Genomic DNA, 19,035 nt, shown 5'->3' on the forward strand with positions numbered 1-19,035 from the left:
GTTCTTACTTCAGCGCTCCTGTTTTTACCATGCTTTTCACCTCTTGGATGTAAAATATGTGTTTTTAGTCTTTCAAGTCTTCTCAGGTTGGTTTTCAAAAAAAAAAAAAAAAAAGTCTTCTCAGGTTTCATAAACCACGATCTTGATTCAGAGTAAGGTGGCGCGTGCTTGAAATACTTGGGGTGTATTTGGTTGTTTTTTTTTTTTGTAATACTACTAACTCTATTAGAACGCAGAATCCGTTCATAACTACTTTCTCAACCTAAGGCTCGAACCCACCACCTCCCGTATAAAAGAAAGGATTTGATGCCACTGGACCACAAGGTCCTTGGCTTTGGTTGAGGACTTTTGCACCTTATTATAGATTTTGACACCTATTATAGTTTTTAATTTTTGTTATTCTACTATTTGATTCAAATCTTTTATTAATTATAAAACTCATTATCTTTTTATTCATCTACTTTTGAACAATAGAATAAAAATGAGGAAGAAAAAAAATTTAAAAAGTCATTATCTATATATTAAATATGAAATTTTAATATATACTCCGTGTATGTGTATATATATATATATATATATATATATATTTATTTATTTATTTATTTTAATTAATTGTTTACTTATTATGATTCCAGTTCTTATTTACTATTACAGTCCGTTTGGTTGCTAAAAAAATATTGAAAGAGAAAATGGAATTGAAATTTTGTGAAAAATAAATTCTAGTTTGATTGGTAGAAAATAAATTATTGAGATATGAATTCTATTATTTTGCTGGGTTTAGAATGATGAGAAATAATGAATATAAACACGAACAGTGACAGAAGAATAGGTGTCTATGTAATTAAATAATTTTCATAAGTCTAAAATGATTCAATCATGTTATTTTTTTTTCAAAGTCTTCCGAAAAATAAAATCTCATCCTTTGCAAAGAATTTATTTTCGTAAACTTTAAAAAATTCATTCTCCAATTGTTAGAATTAGAATTCAGTGTAGAAGAAATTTTCATGCAACTTGTGGACATTGGTGCAACTCTGAATTTGGCCACCATTGAGGAGGACACTGGTAATAAAAAAAATTGTTTGACCTGTAGTTTAACTTTAAAATAACGTAAAACTTGGGGTGTGTTTGGTTGGTGGGTTTAGGCATAAAGAATGGGTATGAAAGTGATTGTTTGTGTTTGGTTGATAGGTTTTGTAAATGCTACTATGGGTTTGGAATACCCCATTAATGACAAAACTCATTCCCTTATTAAATAAGGGTTTCATCTCCCTTCCCCCTTTCTTCCTCAACTATTAATAATCATTCCCATTCCACCCAATTACCAAACATGTTAAATACTTTCACCAAAATCCATTACCATTACCAAGTATTTGATACCCATTCCGATTCCGATTCTCATGTGCGAACCAAAACGCACCCTTGGTATTTTTATTTTGATGATTTCAGTAACCTTTGGTTTTTTCATCCAATTTGTAACTTACACCATCGTGCCGCCATATTATACTCCGGAGAAGCTTGGAATGCACGCAGAATACATGGTAAGTAGTGGGAAGAATGAATGGGGTATTAGGTTGCAGGCGGACTGACACGTACCTACCATCACCTTTTTTTGGTGCCAATGTTCAGAAATCAGAAATTCCTTTTTCTTCTTTTACTCACGGAATTTCTTTCACTGCCACGAAATTGAATTTCGACTTTCGAGATTTCACTGTTTAATTTTATTTTTTTTTCAAAATTGTTTAAAGATAATAAATGTCGGCAAATAAACCACTTGCTGCCAAATCACATGCGGAGAAGTTGCAGAAATTTGTTTCGTGTCCCATAGCTAAATTATGTGAACTACTGGACTTTAAAATTTCTTGGATGCCTCCTTGAAAATGAAATGGCTTGCCACTGCTTAACCTTGTTTTATACATCACCTTTTGTTTTGTTTTGTTTTATGTACTACTCAAGTCTCCAAATATAAAATTAAAAGAGTTTATTATCATAACTCACAGGTTTAAACAAAACAAGTCAGTAGATGAAGTCAATCTTATAATTTTAAGCTTATTAAGTCAATAGAAACTATTTTGATTAGTGTTTTACTCAATGTATACCAACTTAGTTAGTGTTTTACTCAATATGCATCAAATTGCTTAGTGATTTACTCAATGTATATTTTCAGATATTGACCTTGTTTTCTTTTTCTTTTTTTTTTTTTCCGTCATCTAGAAGAATATAAAAGTTGCTCATTTTGTCTCATTTTATGTGTCTGATTCGGTAACGAGACTTGACTGAAATTATTTTTAAATAAAATTTTCATAATACTTGATACGGTAAAATACGGGCACCAAAGAAAACCGGAAAATACGATCTTTTATTGGCTCAAAGATCCAAACCCGGTTACAAGTCAATAAGTGCTCAAAGGGCTCGGCAGGTCGGCAATGGGCTTCCCTACTGTCCGAGCTCTCTTTAAGTCTTAGTCTAGAAACGGCCAAAAGATTCTCTCACCCCTCATAAATGCGCTATTTATAAGGGAGGAAAGTGCGGGTGCCGGACCTCCGGCATGGCGGGAACGTGGCGCACATGCGTCCGCCCCACCCCGCCCCCATGCGGAAAAGAGCACGTGTCAGTCGTGGGCATGCCACGTTGTGGACGGGTCAGGGCACTGTTCGGCTCGTGACCTCCGAGCTGGCCACAGTCATCCCGACCTTCCGGTCTCCCGACCGTAACCCCTTTCGACCGGATCTGGAGTGTATCCGACCGGTCCCGGAGTATATTTACTATCAATACTAATTTTAGTATTAGTATATAAAATCTATATATTTAGAAACTACATTTAAAATACTATTAAATAAAAAAAAATTAAAAATTACTCAAAAGAATCACCAAGAAAGAGAATTGATTACAATATTAGTTGTACTAATTTTATTTGTAAAGCACAAGAAAAAATTAGGACATACGGAGCAGTAAAGTAGAGTAATAATTATGAGCATTGTGTCCGGTGTGATTTGTTCAGAAAACAAAAAGCTTAACAGAAAACGCAGACATAAAAATAGAGAGCGAGAGACCCAAAGAGCACGAGAAGGCGTCAGGACTCAGGAGAAGCGCAAACCCAACCCAACAACCACCTTCATCCTCCATCTCCCATCAAGCTCAGAATTAAAAGGAAAAAAGAAACTTTTAAAGCTTGATTCAACCTTAAATTTCTGTGTTTATTTTTTCTTCCGTACGTTGATTGATGATCCGAAGCTTGATTGAATGTAGTGGAGAGATAGGGCGGATCTCTGGCGCTTTTCTATCACATTGTAATCGCTCCGTCTCTGTGTTCCCTGGCTTCGCTTTGATCGCTGTTCAGACTTGGTTTTACTTCATACTCACTGCGATGCATATATCAATCATTTGCAATTAATTCTATGATATTATTCTCAAGTTTTTGTTAGCAATGAACGCCATAAGTTTTTCTTTGTTCTGGTACATACGCATTCATCACTAGCCGAATCGCCTGGGCTTTCATCAGGTGAGCTTTGTCAACACAGCCGAGCCAACTTTTTTTTTTTTTTCCTCGTTTCGAACTCTGCATTTGGATGTTTGATTTTTTCATTCTCTTTTTTAATTACTTTAATGGATTTTTTTTTTTTAAAAAAAAATTTACTTGATCAAAGGTAGTGCAAATTAACCACATGTTTCTTCTATGCTACTGATCAATACTCCAGTAGATTTTTGATTATCTGTGATTTGTTGCTCTAAATTGTTCGAGACTAATAATGATTTGCTAGAAAGATGCTAAATCGATTAATGCTGTGATTATTTTATTTACCACTCGAAATTTTTGATAAGTTTTTTTTTTTTTTTTTTTGGATTGAATTTCAGGCCAATGTGTTAGCTCTAGCAAGAGCTATGAACTTTTGCTCGCCAGGAGGAGGTCAGAATATCTGTTCTGGACACTATATCTCTTTATTTTGGGTTTCCTTTTGGCTTTATTTTCTATTTTTCTTGTAGTTGAAGCTGAGATGATGATATCTTAGATTATGATCATATGCTTGAGTTTCTTAATAGGTTTTATTTAGCTTTCAATTCTGCATGTGGATGTTATCAGATTTGAACGTAGCATACTAAGTAATGTTGTTTCAATGTGTTTGTACAAGTATGGCATTTAGACATCAGATTCCTCTGTGTAGCATAAGATGGTTAAATGTTAGGTGTTTTATGTGGACAGAAAAACAGGACAATCAGGAAGAAGAGGAAGAACTAATCCTTTGAAGACATAGATGGGTCTGCTACGTGTCTTATCTAATGAAAGTTCCAATGAGGTGCAAAGCTCTGTAGTTACATCTGCATCCACCCCGACCCAATTTTCTGGCACAAGCCATTTGGATGGAGGGCACTTAGTAGCTGTATCTGTGCATGGAGAATCAGTAAATGGCAGCTTTGCAGATTTCAAGTGGAAAACCACTGTTGAGGTAGCAAAGTTTACAGACAATCTGATTAACAATGAGAGCAAGGGGCAAATGCAGAGCTGCACCATGCCAGAGAATTATGTTTCTAATGATAAAAGTTTACTCTCAGCTCCTGAAACTGGGTGGAGGATTAACACCCCGCTGTCTAGAATTGTTGGCTTTGAATGTGGTGAAAAAACAACTTCTTCAGCTCAATTAGACGGAACTTCATTTAGTTGTGGCCATTCAAATATTTGTGAAACAGAACATCACGGATCCACATCCACTGTAAAGAAGCATCTATTATCACCTTTGACCAGTATGCTTTATAGTGAGCATATTAGTGGTGATTCTTTAGGTATAGGCAATAGTAATAGTGGTGATTCTTTAGGTATAGGCAATAGTAATCTTCAAACATATTCTCTTGGCACAGTTGATAGTTATGGTAAACTTAAGATCCAAGATAGTAAGAAGGCAAATATCAGATCCAAGAATCAGATTATGACACCAATTTGGTCTGTATCCAATTCCTCCAGTGTTTTGAAGCAGGATGACATTTACAGTAGAACGGAGCCAAGGTTTTTGAGTGATGGCCCTTTGCTAGATGATAAGGAACTACCCCTCTATAATTGTGTGCCTTTGCATGATACTCTGCAAGTTCCAGACAAAGGAAGTTTGGAATCTGGGGTAGAACTGATGTCTACAAAAAAGGTGGCCTCACCCACTATTTCTTTATCTCCCCTCGGTCCAAAAAATTTTGACAAGTTGAAAAGTGCAGGCAGATGCAGAAAGATGGGGGCAAATACTAAAATCTGTAAAAGTTTAGAATATTCTGTTGACAATAATTCCTTAGGTGTTATCTTTCCCTCAGGTGATGAGGATTTTAGGAAAGCAAGTGAATCATATAAAGAGGCTGATATTTTCTATAATCAAATTCGACCTTCATTTCCTGAAAAAAGTAACCCTGGAACAAATTGGCCTTTTTCTCAGCGTCTGGGAACTGCAACACAATGCATAATGGCCAGAAGTGTGAGGGGTGGTCCTGTTAGAAGGTCATTGATTGGTTCATTTGAAGAATCCTTGTTGTCTGGCCGGCTGTCATCTGGAAGATTCACTAAGGTATTTCAATTTCCTATTTTCCATGCTTTTCTTGTTTCTGGTCTACCATGCATGCTATTCCTTTAATTTCTTAAGTTTTATCGCAAGATGTGAGGCCAGGGGATGGCATGAGAAAGCTATTTGAGGAAGTTTTTGAGACATTTGCTAATTCCCTTTTGCAGAAAATAGATGGGTTTCTAGCTGTACTTAGCATAACTGGAGGGAATTTCTCTCCAAAATCTAGGAAATTACCATTTTCTGTTACCAGCATTGATGTGGAGAGCTGCCTACTGTATTATGCATCTATAGATCTTGCTGGACAATCATCATCAGATAAGTGCAGAGGAAACAATTTGAAGAGAGGAATTGGAGATGATGATTCGAGAATTGAAAAGAGCTGCTTGCGTATCCCAATGAAAGGACGTATACAATTGGTAAATAGTTTTAATTTCTTCGAAACAATTTTGGTCCATTTGGTTCAGGTTTTTGAGTGCTATAGCAAAGCACACAGATATTCAAGGTAGGCACATGCAATTGTTAACATTTTTGCATTTCTTTTCAAAAATAAATGTTTGAATTTTGACTGGCTTAGGACTGCCAATCTCACAGAGTATTTTGCACCTCGTCAACACAATTTCCTGATTTCCTTTTTGTGGGAATGGTTCCTAAATGCTTTATTTAATTGCACTTAATATTTTTCAAAATATTTGTGATTGCATTATCAGGCAGATGGTTTTAACACATATTCAAAACCTGCCTGAGTGAGGGCTGTTTTAAAAGAATTTTTGGAATTATTATGTCGAACAGTTTAATGGGTAGGCTCCAAGTCACATTTTACATATTTGTAATGGAGTATAATTTACATATGAAAGTGTCTTTGTTTTTGGAACAAAGTAGTGGCATAACTCCTGTTCAAATACGTGGTAAGTGCATTTTTGGCTTGATTAGGCTAATTTTTGCAGGTTTTAAGCAACCCGGAGAAGACACCAGTCCACACTTTCTTCTGTAATTATGATTTATGTGACATGCCAATTGGTACAAAGGTGAAGAGCTTCCTAGCAGAATGATTTTTATATTCTTTACTTACTGTTCTTTTTCTTTTTTCAGAAGTACATATGTCTACATCTTTATTTTTTCTCTCATTGTATGTCTATGAGCTATAGAGTTACTAGGCTTCAAAAGATCAAATCGATAAAAGTTTAAATTAATGAAGCAACTATTAGGCAACCTCTCTCTATTACACAACCGAGGAAATTTAGTAAAGGAAAAAATTATTTAGGGAATATGGCTGGTTCAATGGGATGTTAGAGTGATTTTCTAACAATGTGATGGAATATGTTTAGACATTCTTGCGCCAGAAGATCTTGCTTGCTTCCTGTGGCAAAAATTGTACAAGTGCAAGAGGAGAACAAAAAGATGATGATTTGAAGTGCGCCAGCACCAAGAACCATGAGAAAGGTCGGAATGATTTAGCGGGCAATGGAAGGGAAGGTTCCGGGAATAACTTGTTCCAGAGGTTTAGCCATAGATCAGGTGAAGCAGAATTGAGGAATGAAACTGTGAGAAAATTTGATATTTGTTATTCTAAGGCTAATGGAAACACAGGGGGTACAGGTGTAATTCGATATGCTCTTCATCTACGGTTTGTGTGTCCTCAAAAGAAAGGTTTGAGATCAGCCCAAAGATGTAAATCAGGTCCTCAATCTTTAGGTGAAAGACGTAAAGTAGAGAATAAAGAAGAGCGGATATTTTATTTGTACAACGATTTAAGGGTAGTATTCCCGCAACGCCAATCAGATGCTGACGAGGGAGAGGTATGTTGACATATTATTTGTGTGAATGAATGCTGAAGTTAAGTATGCAATGTGTTTGGAGTCCATTCATGTGAGGAGTTGATAATGATGGTTGTGATTGCAGCTGAAGGTTGAATACCATTTTCCAGAAAATCCAAAGTACTTCGCAATTGGGAGCTAGAGTGTCTCTCAGTCTTAACATCTTGTTACTTGTACAGCACCAAGAGTATGAAAAGTATTTATTTAGTGTATGGGCAATGGCCATCCACAGTTTCCCTTAACCCCCTCATTAATTGAACAACAGTGGCTGCTGTTCTGTGCCATGACTTCACTATGATCCATTGCTATTCCTTGTGGTTTGTTTGTTTCACAATGGCTTTTTAAGTTTTATCCCATAAAGTTTATCTTGAGCGTATAGTGTAAACAAGCTAAACTTCACTACTATACGGTTTGCTCCACTACAAATTTATAATTCAAGCCTCATTTCCAATCGACTTATTAATACTATATCTATTACCAAGTATCTTATGGTTTGATGGTATTATTGTTATCATTGCAAGTTCGAGTCTTATCCATTATATTATAAGCAAGGCCGTGCCTAAGAAAATTGGGGTCCTGTGCGAAAATTCAACCTGGATCCCTTTTTTATAATTGTAAATATATAAAAGATATATTATATTGTACCAAAATATATAATATATAATAGTCTATAAAAAATTTATCATTCAAATTTTCACTTAAAAAGTACTAGTAAATTCTTCTTCTGGACATATTTAGATGTAAAATCATTCACCAATCCATTGAGTCTTTCTTACAATATACTTGACCATAAGTAAAACTTCAACAACTCCAACTTTAAAAAACTTCTTTATGCATAAACAACAGTAATCTATATATCTATATATATATATATATATAAACAAAATTCTCCAAAACGAAATCCTATTTCCTGCCCAAAATATTGTATATTAAAACAACTAGTATTTTCGCCCGTGCGTTGCACGGATTGGATTTGTTATAATATTTTAAAAATATTTGGATCGATATACAATTATATAAATTATAACGTCGAATATAATATAGCACAATTGATGAAATTTGTTGGATCGATTATGTTTTTTTTTATGGTTTTCTTGCTTAAATTAGAGCAAATAATTGTCCAATTACCCAATGCGATGCACGGATAAATTTTTTATTATATATTTAGATAATAAAAATAAAGATGAAATTATAAAATAATTCTAATATTAAACATATACATTTATTTGATTATTAGATTAGTGCAAAAGTATTACTCAATTAATTGAATAATATATTACTTGTTTGTCAACAATTATCTTAAAAAGATCGATATGTAATATGACTTATGTAATTATATTATTATTAAAATAAATATGGGAAAATGAGAAATAATTTAATTATATTTATTATAAAAATAAATTCAACTATCAATGTTTAGCTTAGTTACCATAATGCCAAGACCTTGTGGTCTAATGGCACCCGGTTGCACTCTCATATGGAAAGAGAAGGGGGTGGGTTTGAGTCTCAGTGGAGGCAATGTTGACTTTTTGTGTTTCAGTAGGCTGAGAATGTAATTATGAACAGTGAACAGATATTACACTAATATATGTTCCTTTTCTATTAGGATCTTTTTATATTTTCAATCAATTAGTAAAATAAGTTTTTTTTTTTCATTTTATCTTTACTATTACTATTGTTTGGGCGGGGATTTCACACAGAATGATTTTATTTTTATTGATAGTAGTATAGATATAGAAGTATAGATAATTAGTTGAATTATTATTATTATTATTGGTGTAAATAATAATTAATAAATTATTTTTTTCTTATAAAATTAAGCAGATTTTGTTTTCATTATTCTCACAATTATAATGGTTTAATTATTATGAGAATTTGGTAAATAAAATTTTGTTACCGATAAAACGTTATTAAATTTTTTACCAATTAATTAATAATATTATTTTGTGTTGGAAATTTGAAGGGGAAGATTTTACTTTTATTAATAGTCTTGATACGTGAATATAGAAACAATATTACCAATTAATGGATATTAGTTAATTTTCATTTTACATTTTCTTACCAAATAAGCTTTATTAATTATATGACCAATAAAATATTTAATTAATTGACTACAAAAATTTGAGCGGGAGGATATTACTTTTATATATAGTGTTTTCGAATGATCCCGTACCAACATATGTTTGGTATATCACATGTCATTTTCATTGCACTAACTATACAATCAAATAAAGTAATAACACTACATTCTTTTACAAATTAAAATTATTGAGTTTATAATATAACTCTATATTTAATTATTATGTAAATTATATATTAATTTGTAATACCTAATACTAAAATTGTTAATAAGTATAGTTATCATTCTATGTTGTTTTTTCTTTTGTAGGAATGGTATTATAAAATCAAGTTGTTTGGAAACATTACCTAGGAGTCATGGAGTAGGCATTCCATTGTCTGTTGGTTGACTGCGAAATGTTGATATTCCCAAGACAAATAACAACGAATCAATCGAGACAAAACATCATAGAATGATAATTTGCATATTTGACAGTGGGGAGGTCTAGAATAATTGCACTGCGTTTCTCTTTTAAAGTTCGCAGTATAGGATTAGGGATTTATATATGGTTGTATCTTATTATGATAGAATTGTAGTATGATAGGAATTGTAATGTAGAATTGTACTACGATAGGAATTGTAATGTAGAATTGTACAATGAATAGGAAAATAGGAAATAATCGTATCCTAAATATTGTGGGACTGTTTTGGGCGGAAAGCTGATGATTTTGTTTTTATATATAGTATAGATTATATAGATATAGATTATTAACAATGTACTAATCCTAATGCATAACAATGTTTTGATGTTATAGGATTTCGTGTTTTAATATTATTTTATTATTTTAATTGCTTTAATGTACAATATTTTGGGCGGGAAATAGGATCTCGTTTTGGAAGATTTTGTTTATATATATATAGATTATATAGATATAGATTATAACAATGTACTAATCCTAATGCATAACAATATTTTGATGTTATAGGATTTCGTGTTTTAATATTATTTTATTGTTTTAATTGTTTTAATGTACAATATTTTGGGCGGGAAATAGGATTTCGTTTTGGAGATGTACAATATTTTGGGCGGGAAATAGGATTTCGTTTTGGAGGATTTTGTTTATATATACGGGAAATAGGATTTCGTTTTGGAGGATTTTGTTTATATATAATATATATATATATATAGATTATAACAATGTACTAATCCTAATGCATAACAATGTTTTGATGTTATAGACTTATAGGATTACGTGTTTTAATATTATTATACTTTTAATATTATTTTATTGTTTTAATGTACAATATTTTGGGCGGGAAATAGGATTTCGTTTTGGAGGATTTTGTTTATATATATATATATATATATAGATTAACGCAATAAAATAATATTAAAAGTATAATAATATTAAAACACGAAATCCTATAACATCAAAACATTATTATGCATTAGGATTAGTACATTGTTATAATCTATATATATATATATATATATAGATTAACGCAATAAAATAATATTAAAAGTATAATAATATTAAAACACGAAATCCTATAACATCAAAACATTATTATGCATTAGGATTAGTACATTGTTATAATCTATATATATATATATATATATAGATTAACGCAATAAAATAATATTAAAAGTATAATAATATTAAAACACGAAATCCTATAACATCAAAACATTATTATGCATTAGGATTAGTACATTGTTATAATCTATATATATATATATATATATATATAGATTATAACAATGTACTAATCCTAATGCATAACAATGTTTTGATGTTATAGGATTTCGTGTTTTAATATTATTATACTTTTAATATTATTTTCTTGTTTGAATGTACAATATTTTGGGCGGGAAATATGATTTCGTTTTGGAGGATTATATATATATATATATATATAGATTAACGCAATAAAATAATATTAAAAGTACAATAATATAAAAACACGAAATCCTATAACATCAAAACATTGTTATACATTAGGATTAGTATATTGTTATAATCTATATTTATATAAAAACAAAATCCTCCAAAACGAAATCCTATTTCCCGCCCAAAATATTGTACATTAAAACAATAAAATAATATTAAAAGTATACCTATAAATTTGTTATAATACTTATAAAAACAAAATCCTCCAAAACGAAATCCTATTTCCCGCCCAAAATATTTTACATTAAAACAATTAAAACAATAAAATAATAGTAAAAGTACAATAATATTAAAACAAGAAATCTCAAAAAAAGAAGAAAATGAAGCAATTGTAGGGTGACAATTAATTTGATAACAGCTTACTATTTACAACCACCATATGTAACCAAACTTACTCAGTAGTACAATGTCTCATTTCTGTCATGAAGTCGGTTTAAGATCCTCCATTGGACGATTGTTCTATGTTCCGCCAGGGTTTGGAGAGTTATACTATCTTAGATGTCTTTTAAATTTGGTACGCGGACCTTTTAGCCATGAAGATATTTGCACTATTGCAGGAGTTATTCATAATTGGTTTAGGGATACATGTTATGAATATGGATTATTAGATGATGACAAGGAGTACATTGATGGCATTATTGATTCGAGTTACTGGGCATCCGCGTATGCTTTGCGAAGCTTATTTGTTACGCTTCTCACTTCAAGTTCACTGAGTAAGCCAGAAGTAGTTTGGAATGCCATTTGGGAATTTCTTGCCGAGGATGCACAGGTTCAACGTCGACGTGTCTTGCAAAATCCAGGTATATCGAGCTCCAATCTATTTATTCGACTTTGTTATTTGCTTTTCACTATTTATAAATAAACTAATTTGTTATTTGTTTTTGTTTCTTTTATTTTTTTGCCTTTTAAGAGTTGATGTTATCGGATTCAGATAAAAAACAGTTTGCTCTGATGGAGTTGGAAAATTTGCTATCTTCGTGGGAAAAAAGCTTGAAAGATTTTCCAGAAATGCCAATTCCAGACGAAAGTAGCATGGATTTGAGTGAAAACATGTTGATAGCCGAAGAGTTGGCGTATGACAAGGAATCTTTGAAGACAGAGCATGAGACGTTGGTAACACAATTGACCGATGAACAAAATAATGTTTACGACTCTGTGATGAATGATATTGATTCAAATGGAGGTGGATTATTCTTTGTGTATGGTTACGGAGGAACAGGCAAGATGTTCGTGTGGAGAACGTTATCATCAAAGATAAGGAGCTGCGGTGATATTGTTCTAAATGTTGTTTCCAGTGGAATAGCATCTTTATTGTTGCCGTGAGGCAGAACGACTAGGGATGGCAATTCAACCCGCCCCGACGGGGATAACCGATCCCCGCCCCGACGGGGGCGGGGATGGGGAGAAATTCCTAATCCCCGCGGGGAACGGGGACGGGGACGGGGAGGGTATTCCCCGCCCCGACCCCGACCCCGATCCCCGTTCCCCGCCCCGTCCCCGATTCCCCGTATATTATTATATTATATTATATTATATATTATATATTATTTATATACCAAGTATATAAGAAATTAAAAGTTAAAATCCTAGAAGTTCATTTGTTTTGTTATGTACTTATATTTGGACTTTGGACTTTGAAAGAGTTTGAAACAATTTAAAGTGTTTGGACATTTTATGATTATGTATTTTTGTTTGAAAGTTTGAAACTTTGGATATTTATAGTAATTTTAGAGTTTGGATATTTTAATTTTATTGATTTATGTAGGTTGAATTTGGACTTTGTTTAAGGATCAATGCTTAGTTTTTTTTTTATTTATAATATTAGTTTTTTTTTTTAAAATTTACACAATTTAAAAAAATCCTCGCGGGGATTCCCCGTCCCCGAAAAATCCCCGCGGGGACGGGGATGGGGAATAATTTCCCATCCCCGCCGGGGAACGGGGCGGGGACGGGGACGGGGACCCCATTCCCCCCCCCCCCCCCGCCCCGTTGGCATCCCTAATAACGACGCATTCCAGATTTGCTATACTACTTTCTTTGAACGAAGATTCCACGTGCAATATATCGCAAGGTAGTGACCTTGCTGAGCTTATAATAAGGAGCAAATTGATAATATGGGATGAAGCACCGATGACGCACAAATACTGTTTTGAGGCTTTGGACAAAACCATGAGGGACATATTGAGGTTCGCCATACCGGGTAGTGCTGAAAAGACTTTTGGTGGAAAGACAGTAGTTTTGGGCGGCGATTTTAGACAGATCCTACCTGTTATTTCGAAAGCAACAAGACCAGAAGTTGTCGGAGCAACTATTAATTCTTCATACCTGTGGACAAATCGCAAGGTATTAAGGCTCACCAAGAACTTGAGACTACGGACCTTAGCTTCAGAGGAAGATAGACATACAGTTGATTGGTTTTCAAAATGGATTGCAGACATCGGAGATGTGATTGCAGGGGTTGTAAACAATGGTTCATCTGATATCGATATTCCGACAAGGTTTTTGTTGAAGTGTGGACACGATCCCATAGCAACTATAGTTGAGAGCACATTCCCAAGCTCGAGATATGACATGCTTGATGAGTCGCAGCTAGAAAGCCGAGTCATCATCTCGCCGACTTTAGATGTCGTTGATCAAATTAATCAGTACATGTGCGACATGAATACTGTAGAAGGACGAACATATTTAAGTTGTGACTCTTTGTGTAAGGCAGAATCAGGCGGTGAAAATCTATCAAAAGTGCACACTCCTGAATTCTTAAATAGTTTGAGATTGTCGGGTCTTCCTAATCATTCATTGACATTAAAGGTCGGTGTACCTGTTATGTTATTGCAGAACATAGACCACTATCTTGGTCTTTGTAACGGAACGCGACTTATTATCACAAGATTGGCAGAGCACATTGTCGAAGCAAGAATAGTTAATGGGGCACATGAAGGGACCAAAGTTCTTATCCCCCGAATGTCTCTTAGTCCTTCTGATACAAGATTGCCCTTCAAGTTCCAGCGTAAACAATTCCCGTTGATGCTTGCATATGCCATGACTATAAACAAAAGCCAATGCCAAACACTAACTCACGTTGGGTTATTGCTAAAAAAAACCGGTCTTTAGTCACGATCAATTGTATGTGGCTTTCTCCCGAGTCAGTCATCCTAATGGCCTGAAGGTGTTAGCGGTAGATGAGGATGGACAAGATTGTTTTTGCGACTTCCAATGTCGTCTACAAAGAGGTTTTCAATAATGTGTAAATATAATCAATGATATTATGTTTTTTTTTTTTCAAAATGATAAAGTTGCTATATATCTAGACAAAAAATATATCATCTATACAAATGAATTAGGATATCAATTTATTACTATAACTAAGTTGCCAGAGAACGAGCACATTGGGCCAATTTCTAAAAATTTCTAACAATGATATATAAAATNCGGGGACCCCATTCCCCGCCCCCGCCCCGCCCCGTTGGCATCCCTAATAACGACGCATTCCAGATTTGCTATACTACTTTCTTTGAACGAAGATTCCACGTGCAATATATCGCAAGGTAGTGACCTTGCTGAGCTTATAATAAGGAGCAAATTGATAATATGGGATGAAGCACCGATGACGCACAAATACTGTTTTGAGGCTTTGGACAAAACCATGAGGGACATATTGAGGTTCGCCATACCGGGTAGTGCTGAAAAGACTTTTGGTGGAAAGACAGTAGTTTTGGGCGGCGATTTTAGACAGATCCTACCTGTTATTTCGAAAGCAACAAGACCAGAAGTTGTCGGAGCAACTATTAATTCTTCATACCTGTGGACAAATCGCAAGGTATTAAGGCTCACCAAGAACTTGAGACTACGGACCTTAGCTTCAGAGGAAGATAGACATACAGTTGATTGGTTTTCAAAATGGATTGCAGACATCGGAGATGTGATTGCAGGGGTTGTAAACAATGGTTCATCTGATATCGATATTCCGACAAGGTTTTTGTTGAAGTGTGGACACGATCCCATAGCAACTATAGTTGAGAGCACATTCCCAAGCTCGAGATATGACATGCTTGATGAGTCGCAGCTAGAAAGCCGAGTCATCATCTCGCCGACTTTAGATGTCGTTGATCAAATTAATCAGTACATGTGCGACATGAATACTGTAGAAGGACGAACATATTTAAGTTGTGACTCTTTGTGTAAGGCAGAATCAGGCGGTGAAAATCTATCAAAAGTGCACACTCCTGAATTCTTAAATAGTTTGAGATTGTCGGGTCTTCCTAATCATTCATTGACATTAAAGGTCGGTGTACCTGTTATGTTATTGCAGAACATAGACCACTATCTTGGTCTTTGTAACGGAACGCGACTTATTATCACAAGATTGGCAGAGCACATTGTCGAAGCAAGAATAGTTAATGGGGCACATGAAGGGACCAAAGTTCTTATCCCCCGAATGTCTCTTAGTCCTTCTGATACAAGATTGCCCTTCAAGTTCCAGCGTAAACAATTCCCGTTGATGCTTGCATATGCCATGACTATAAACAAAAGCCAATGCCAAACACTAACTCACGTTGGGTTATTGCTAAAAAAAACCGGTCTTTAGTCACGATCAATTGTATGTGGCTTTCTCCCGAGTCAGTCATCCTAATGGCCTGAAGGTGTTAGCGGTAGATGAGGATGGACAAGATTGTTTTTGCGACTTCCAATGTCGTCTACAAAGAGGTTTTCAATAATGTGTAAATATAATCAATGATATTATGTTTTTTTTTTTTCAAAATGATAAAGTTGCTATATATCTAGACAAAAAATATATCATCTATACAAATGAATTAGGATATCAATTTATTACTATAACTAAGTTGCCAGAGAACGAGCACATTGGGCCAATTTCTAAAAATTTCTAACAATGATATATAAAATCTCTAAAGTTACAACACCGCATGCCTACATCTACACATTAGTTATTAATTTGAGCAATTATTTACTCGAATTCAAGCAATGGTAACATTAACAAACATAAATGACCCAACTCATATCTTCAATTGCGCTATATAATATTTGATGTTATAATTTATATAATTGTATATCGATCCAAATATTCTTAAAATATTATAGCAAATCCATTCCGTGCAACGCACGGGCGAAAATACTAGTAGAAATAATCAAGACTATTTGATATTGCAATTGCAGCATCAAAATACAAGAAATTAGATTGTTATTCACCTATCAAAAAAATTCCTAGCTAGGGTTATTAGTTATTGAATTAATAATTTTAGAATTTTGAATAAAATTAAATAATTAAAATATTTAACTTACATACTTTCATATATAGTATGTACGAACAGATACTACAATGTAATAGAGTTAGTTGTATTAAAAAAAAAAAACTTACATACTTTCATCCTTTTATCGTGAAGAATACAAAAATTGAGGATGCCAAATGCACAAACAACGCACTTCAAATTAATGATAATTGAGACCGAGTTCCTGCTTTGTGAATACAAATCTTGTGTGTATGCATTATAATAGGAATAAGAGTAATTTTTGACTCGTAATTTTACAATAGTCAAATAGGCCCGCCTCAATTCCTATAATTTATAGGACTATTCCTATAATTTATAGGACTATAACTCTATACGTAAATCAAGTTTTTAAGAATTAGGAATATAAGCTTTTTAGAATTTTAGACCGTCTTGATTTCTTTATACATAAGTTACACAAACACTAATATATAAAACATAAATATATAATATTTTTTTTATATTAAAAGTGCCCCCAAATTTTGGGGGCACAGCCACCACGTATATGTGTGTACACAAGTTATACTCAGCCCTATACATAACTACATATACACTCCTTAATATTTGGGCCCCCAAAATTTGGGGGCCCTGTGCGCAGGCCCTGACAAGACATGGCCAGGGCCGGCACTGATTATAAGTAGTTCAATTAGTAAAGTGAGATAGAGCAGTCGTTATACTGTGGACCATGGTCCACAATGCATTGTGGACCATAGGTCATGGTTGATACTGCACTTGTGTTGAACTGATACTGCAGTTGTGTTGAACTGATACTGCAGTTGTGTTGAAAAGATGCTGCAGTTGTGTTGAAAGGGAACTGCAGTTACGCGGAACAGAGGTCGTGTCATCCATCTGGAACTGTACTTGTGTTGAATGGATACTGCAGTTGTGTTGAATGGCCTCTGTTCTGTGCAACTGCAGTTTCCTTTCAACACAACTGCAGTATCTTTTTAACACAACTGCAGTATTCGTTCAACACAATTGCAGCATCAGCTATGATCATGGTCCACAATGCATAGATATAATTTGCGGAGATAGAGATTAGAGAGTACTATTTTGTAATATTTTAAACTTGTGTGTACCTAATAGATTAATTAGGTTTTTATAAATTGCTTATGGCGTGTATTTACTTTACTAATTGGAGATATACTCTATATTTATGAAAAATGGTAATATTTGAGTACCACTGAAAAATTGTAAGATTTTAGCATATAGTCTTCAAACAAATTTAGGTGAATCTAAGTTTATCTACAACCTATCATCCCCAAATTGATGGGTAAATAGAGAAGGTGAGCAAATGTTTAGAAACTTATCTCAGGGGCATGGTGTTTCAAAGACCAAAATCTTGGGTGAAGTGGCTTCATTTGGATGAATATTGCTACAACACCAATTACCATTCCTCTTTATAGTGTTCCCCATTTCAGGCTCTTTATAGTTATGCTCCTCCTATGTTGAGTATGGAGTGCAATCAAATGGATGTTGAACAAGACTGGATAGCAAAGAGGGCTACTTAGTGGCCATGTTGAGGGACAACTTAACTAAGGCACAAAACATAATGAAGCAACATGCTGATAAAAGAAGAAGTGAGAGAACCTTGGAGATGGGAGATTGGGTTTATCTCAAAGTGCAACCCGATAGACACATCACAATGGCAGTGAGAACAAATCTAAAAGACTAAAACTATCATCCAAATATTATAGGCCTTATCAGGTTGTGGGAAATGTTGGAGCAGTGGCATACATATTAGATTTGCCAGTTGGATCACTCATTCATCTAGTCTTCCATATGTCATAGTTGGAGAAAAGGATTGGGGAGAGGATTGTCCCTCAGTTAGAATTACATCTTACTGGGTCAGAAAGGGAGGAACTAGCCCAATCAGTGGCAGCTTTGGGCAAAAGACTAATAAAAAGGAATAACAAGCAGTGGTGCATATTTTGGTGCAATGGGCTAATTTGCCTAAGGAAGCTGCAACTTAGGAAGATTTTCATCATGTAACACAGTAGTTTCCTTCATTTGGTCTTTAGGGACAAGGATGTATTGAAGGGGAATGTATTGTAAGAACCTTGAAGGTTGAGCTAAGTACTAGAAGGGGATTGAAGGAGAAAGAAGCTAAGGAAGCAGCAAGCAATAGTGTAGGCGTGGAAAGAAACGACGTCATTTGGCAAAGCGGTTAGTGAAAGTTGAAGTGGGCTTAAATAACGTCGTATGAAGAGTTCATTGAGGGAAGTTTGTGGGATGATCTGACAATGTCGTTTAGGCCTATTTGAGGAATTTTGTTAACCCATGGTCTCAGTAGATTTTGTGGGACGTTTGGGGGGTATTGTAGGGCTTGTTATTGATTCCTTTGGGGAGTTTAAATATTGAGAAACAACTTGTATGGAGTTTATGCTTGGATTA

The 19,035-nt window shown here is 34.2% G+C and overlaps 1 protein-coding gene across 4 annotated transcripts; it reads left to right on the plus strand.

The window, feature by feature from the left end:
- Positions 1-3,015: 3,015 nt before the first annotated feature.
- On the plus strand, positions 3,016-7,805 carry LOC116021646. Of its 4 annotated transcripts, none has more exons than XM_031262102.1 (8): positions 3,016-3,499; positions 3,853-3,904; positions 4,199-5,537; positions 5,699-5,950; positions 6,479-6,559; positions 6,860-7,049; positions 7,122-7,330; positions 7,434-7,805. In XM_031262102.1, the coding sequence occupies exons 3-8, from the start codon at positions 4,251-4,253 to the stop codon at positions 7,488-7,490; spliced, it is 2,076 nt and encodes a 691-aa protein (XP_031117962.1). In that variant the 5' UTR covers positions 3,016-3,499; positions 3,853-3,904; positions 4,199-4,250; the 3' UTR covers positions 7,491-7,805. The 4 variants fall into 4 exon arrangements, with proteins under 4 accessions (XP_031117962.1, XP_031117963.1, XP_031117961.1 ...); XM_031262103.1 differs by having other exon boundaries at positions 7,131-7,330; XM_031262101.1 differs by having other exon boundaries at positions 4,199-4,776; positions 4,810-5,537; positions 6,860-7,330.
- Positions 7,806-19,035: the final 11,230 nt, after the last annotated feature.

Source organism: Ipomoea triloba, chromosome 6 (genome assembly GCF_003576645.1).
Source record: "Ipomoea triloba cultivar NCNSP0323 chromosome 6, ASM357664v1".
NCBI lineage: Eukaryota > Viridiplantae > Streptophyta > Magnoliopsida > Solanales > Convolvulaceae > Ipomoea > Ipomoea triloba.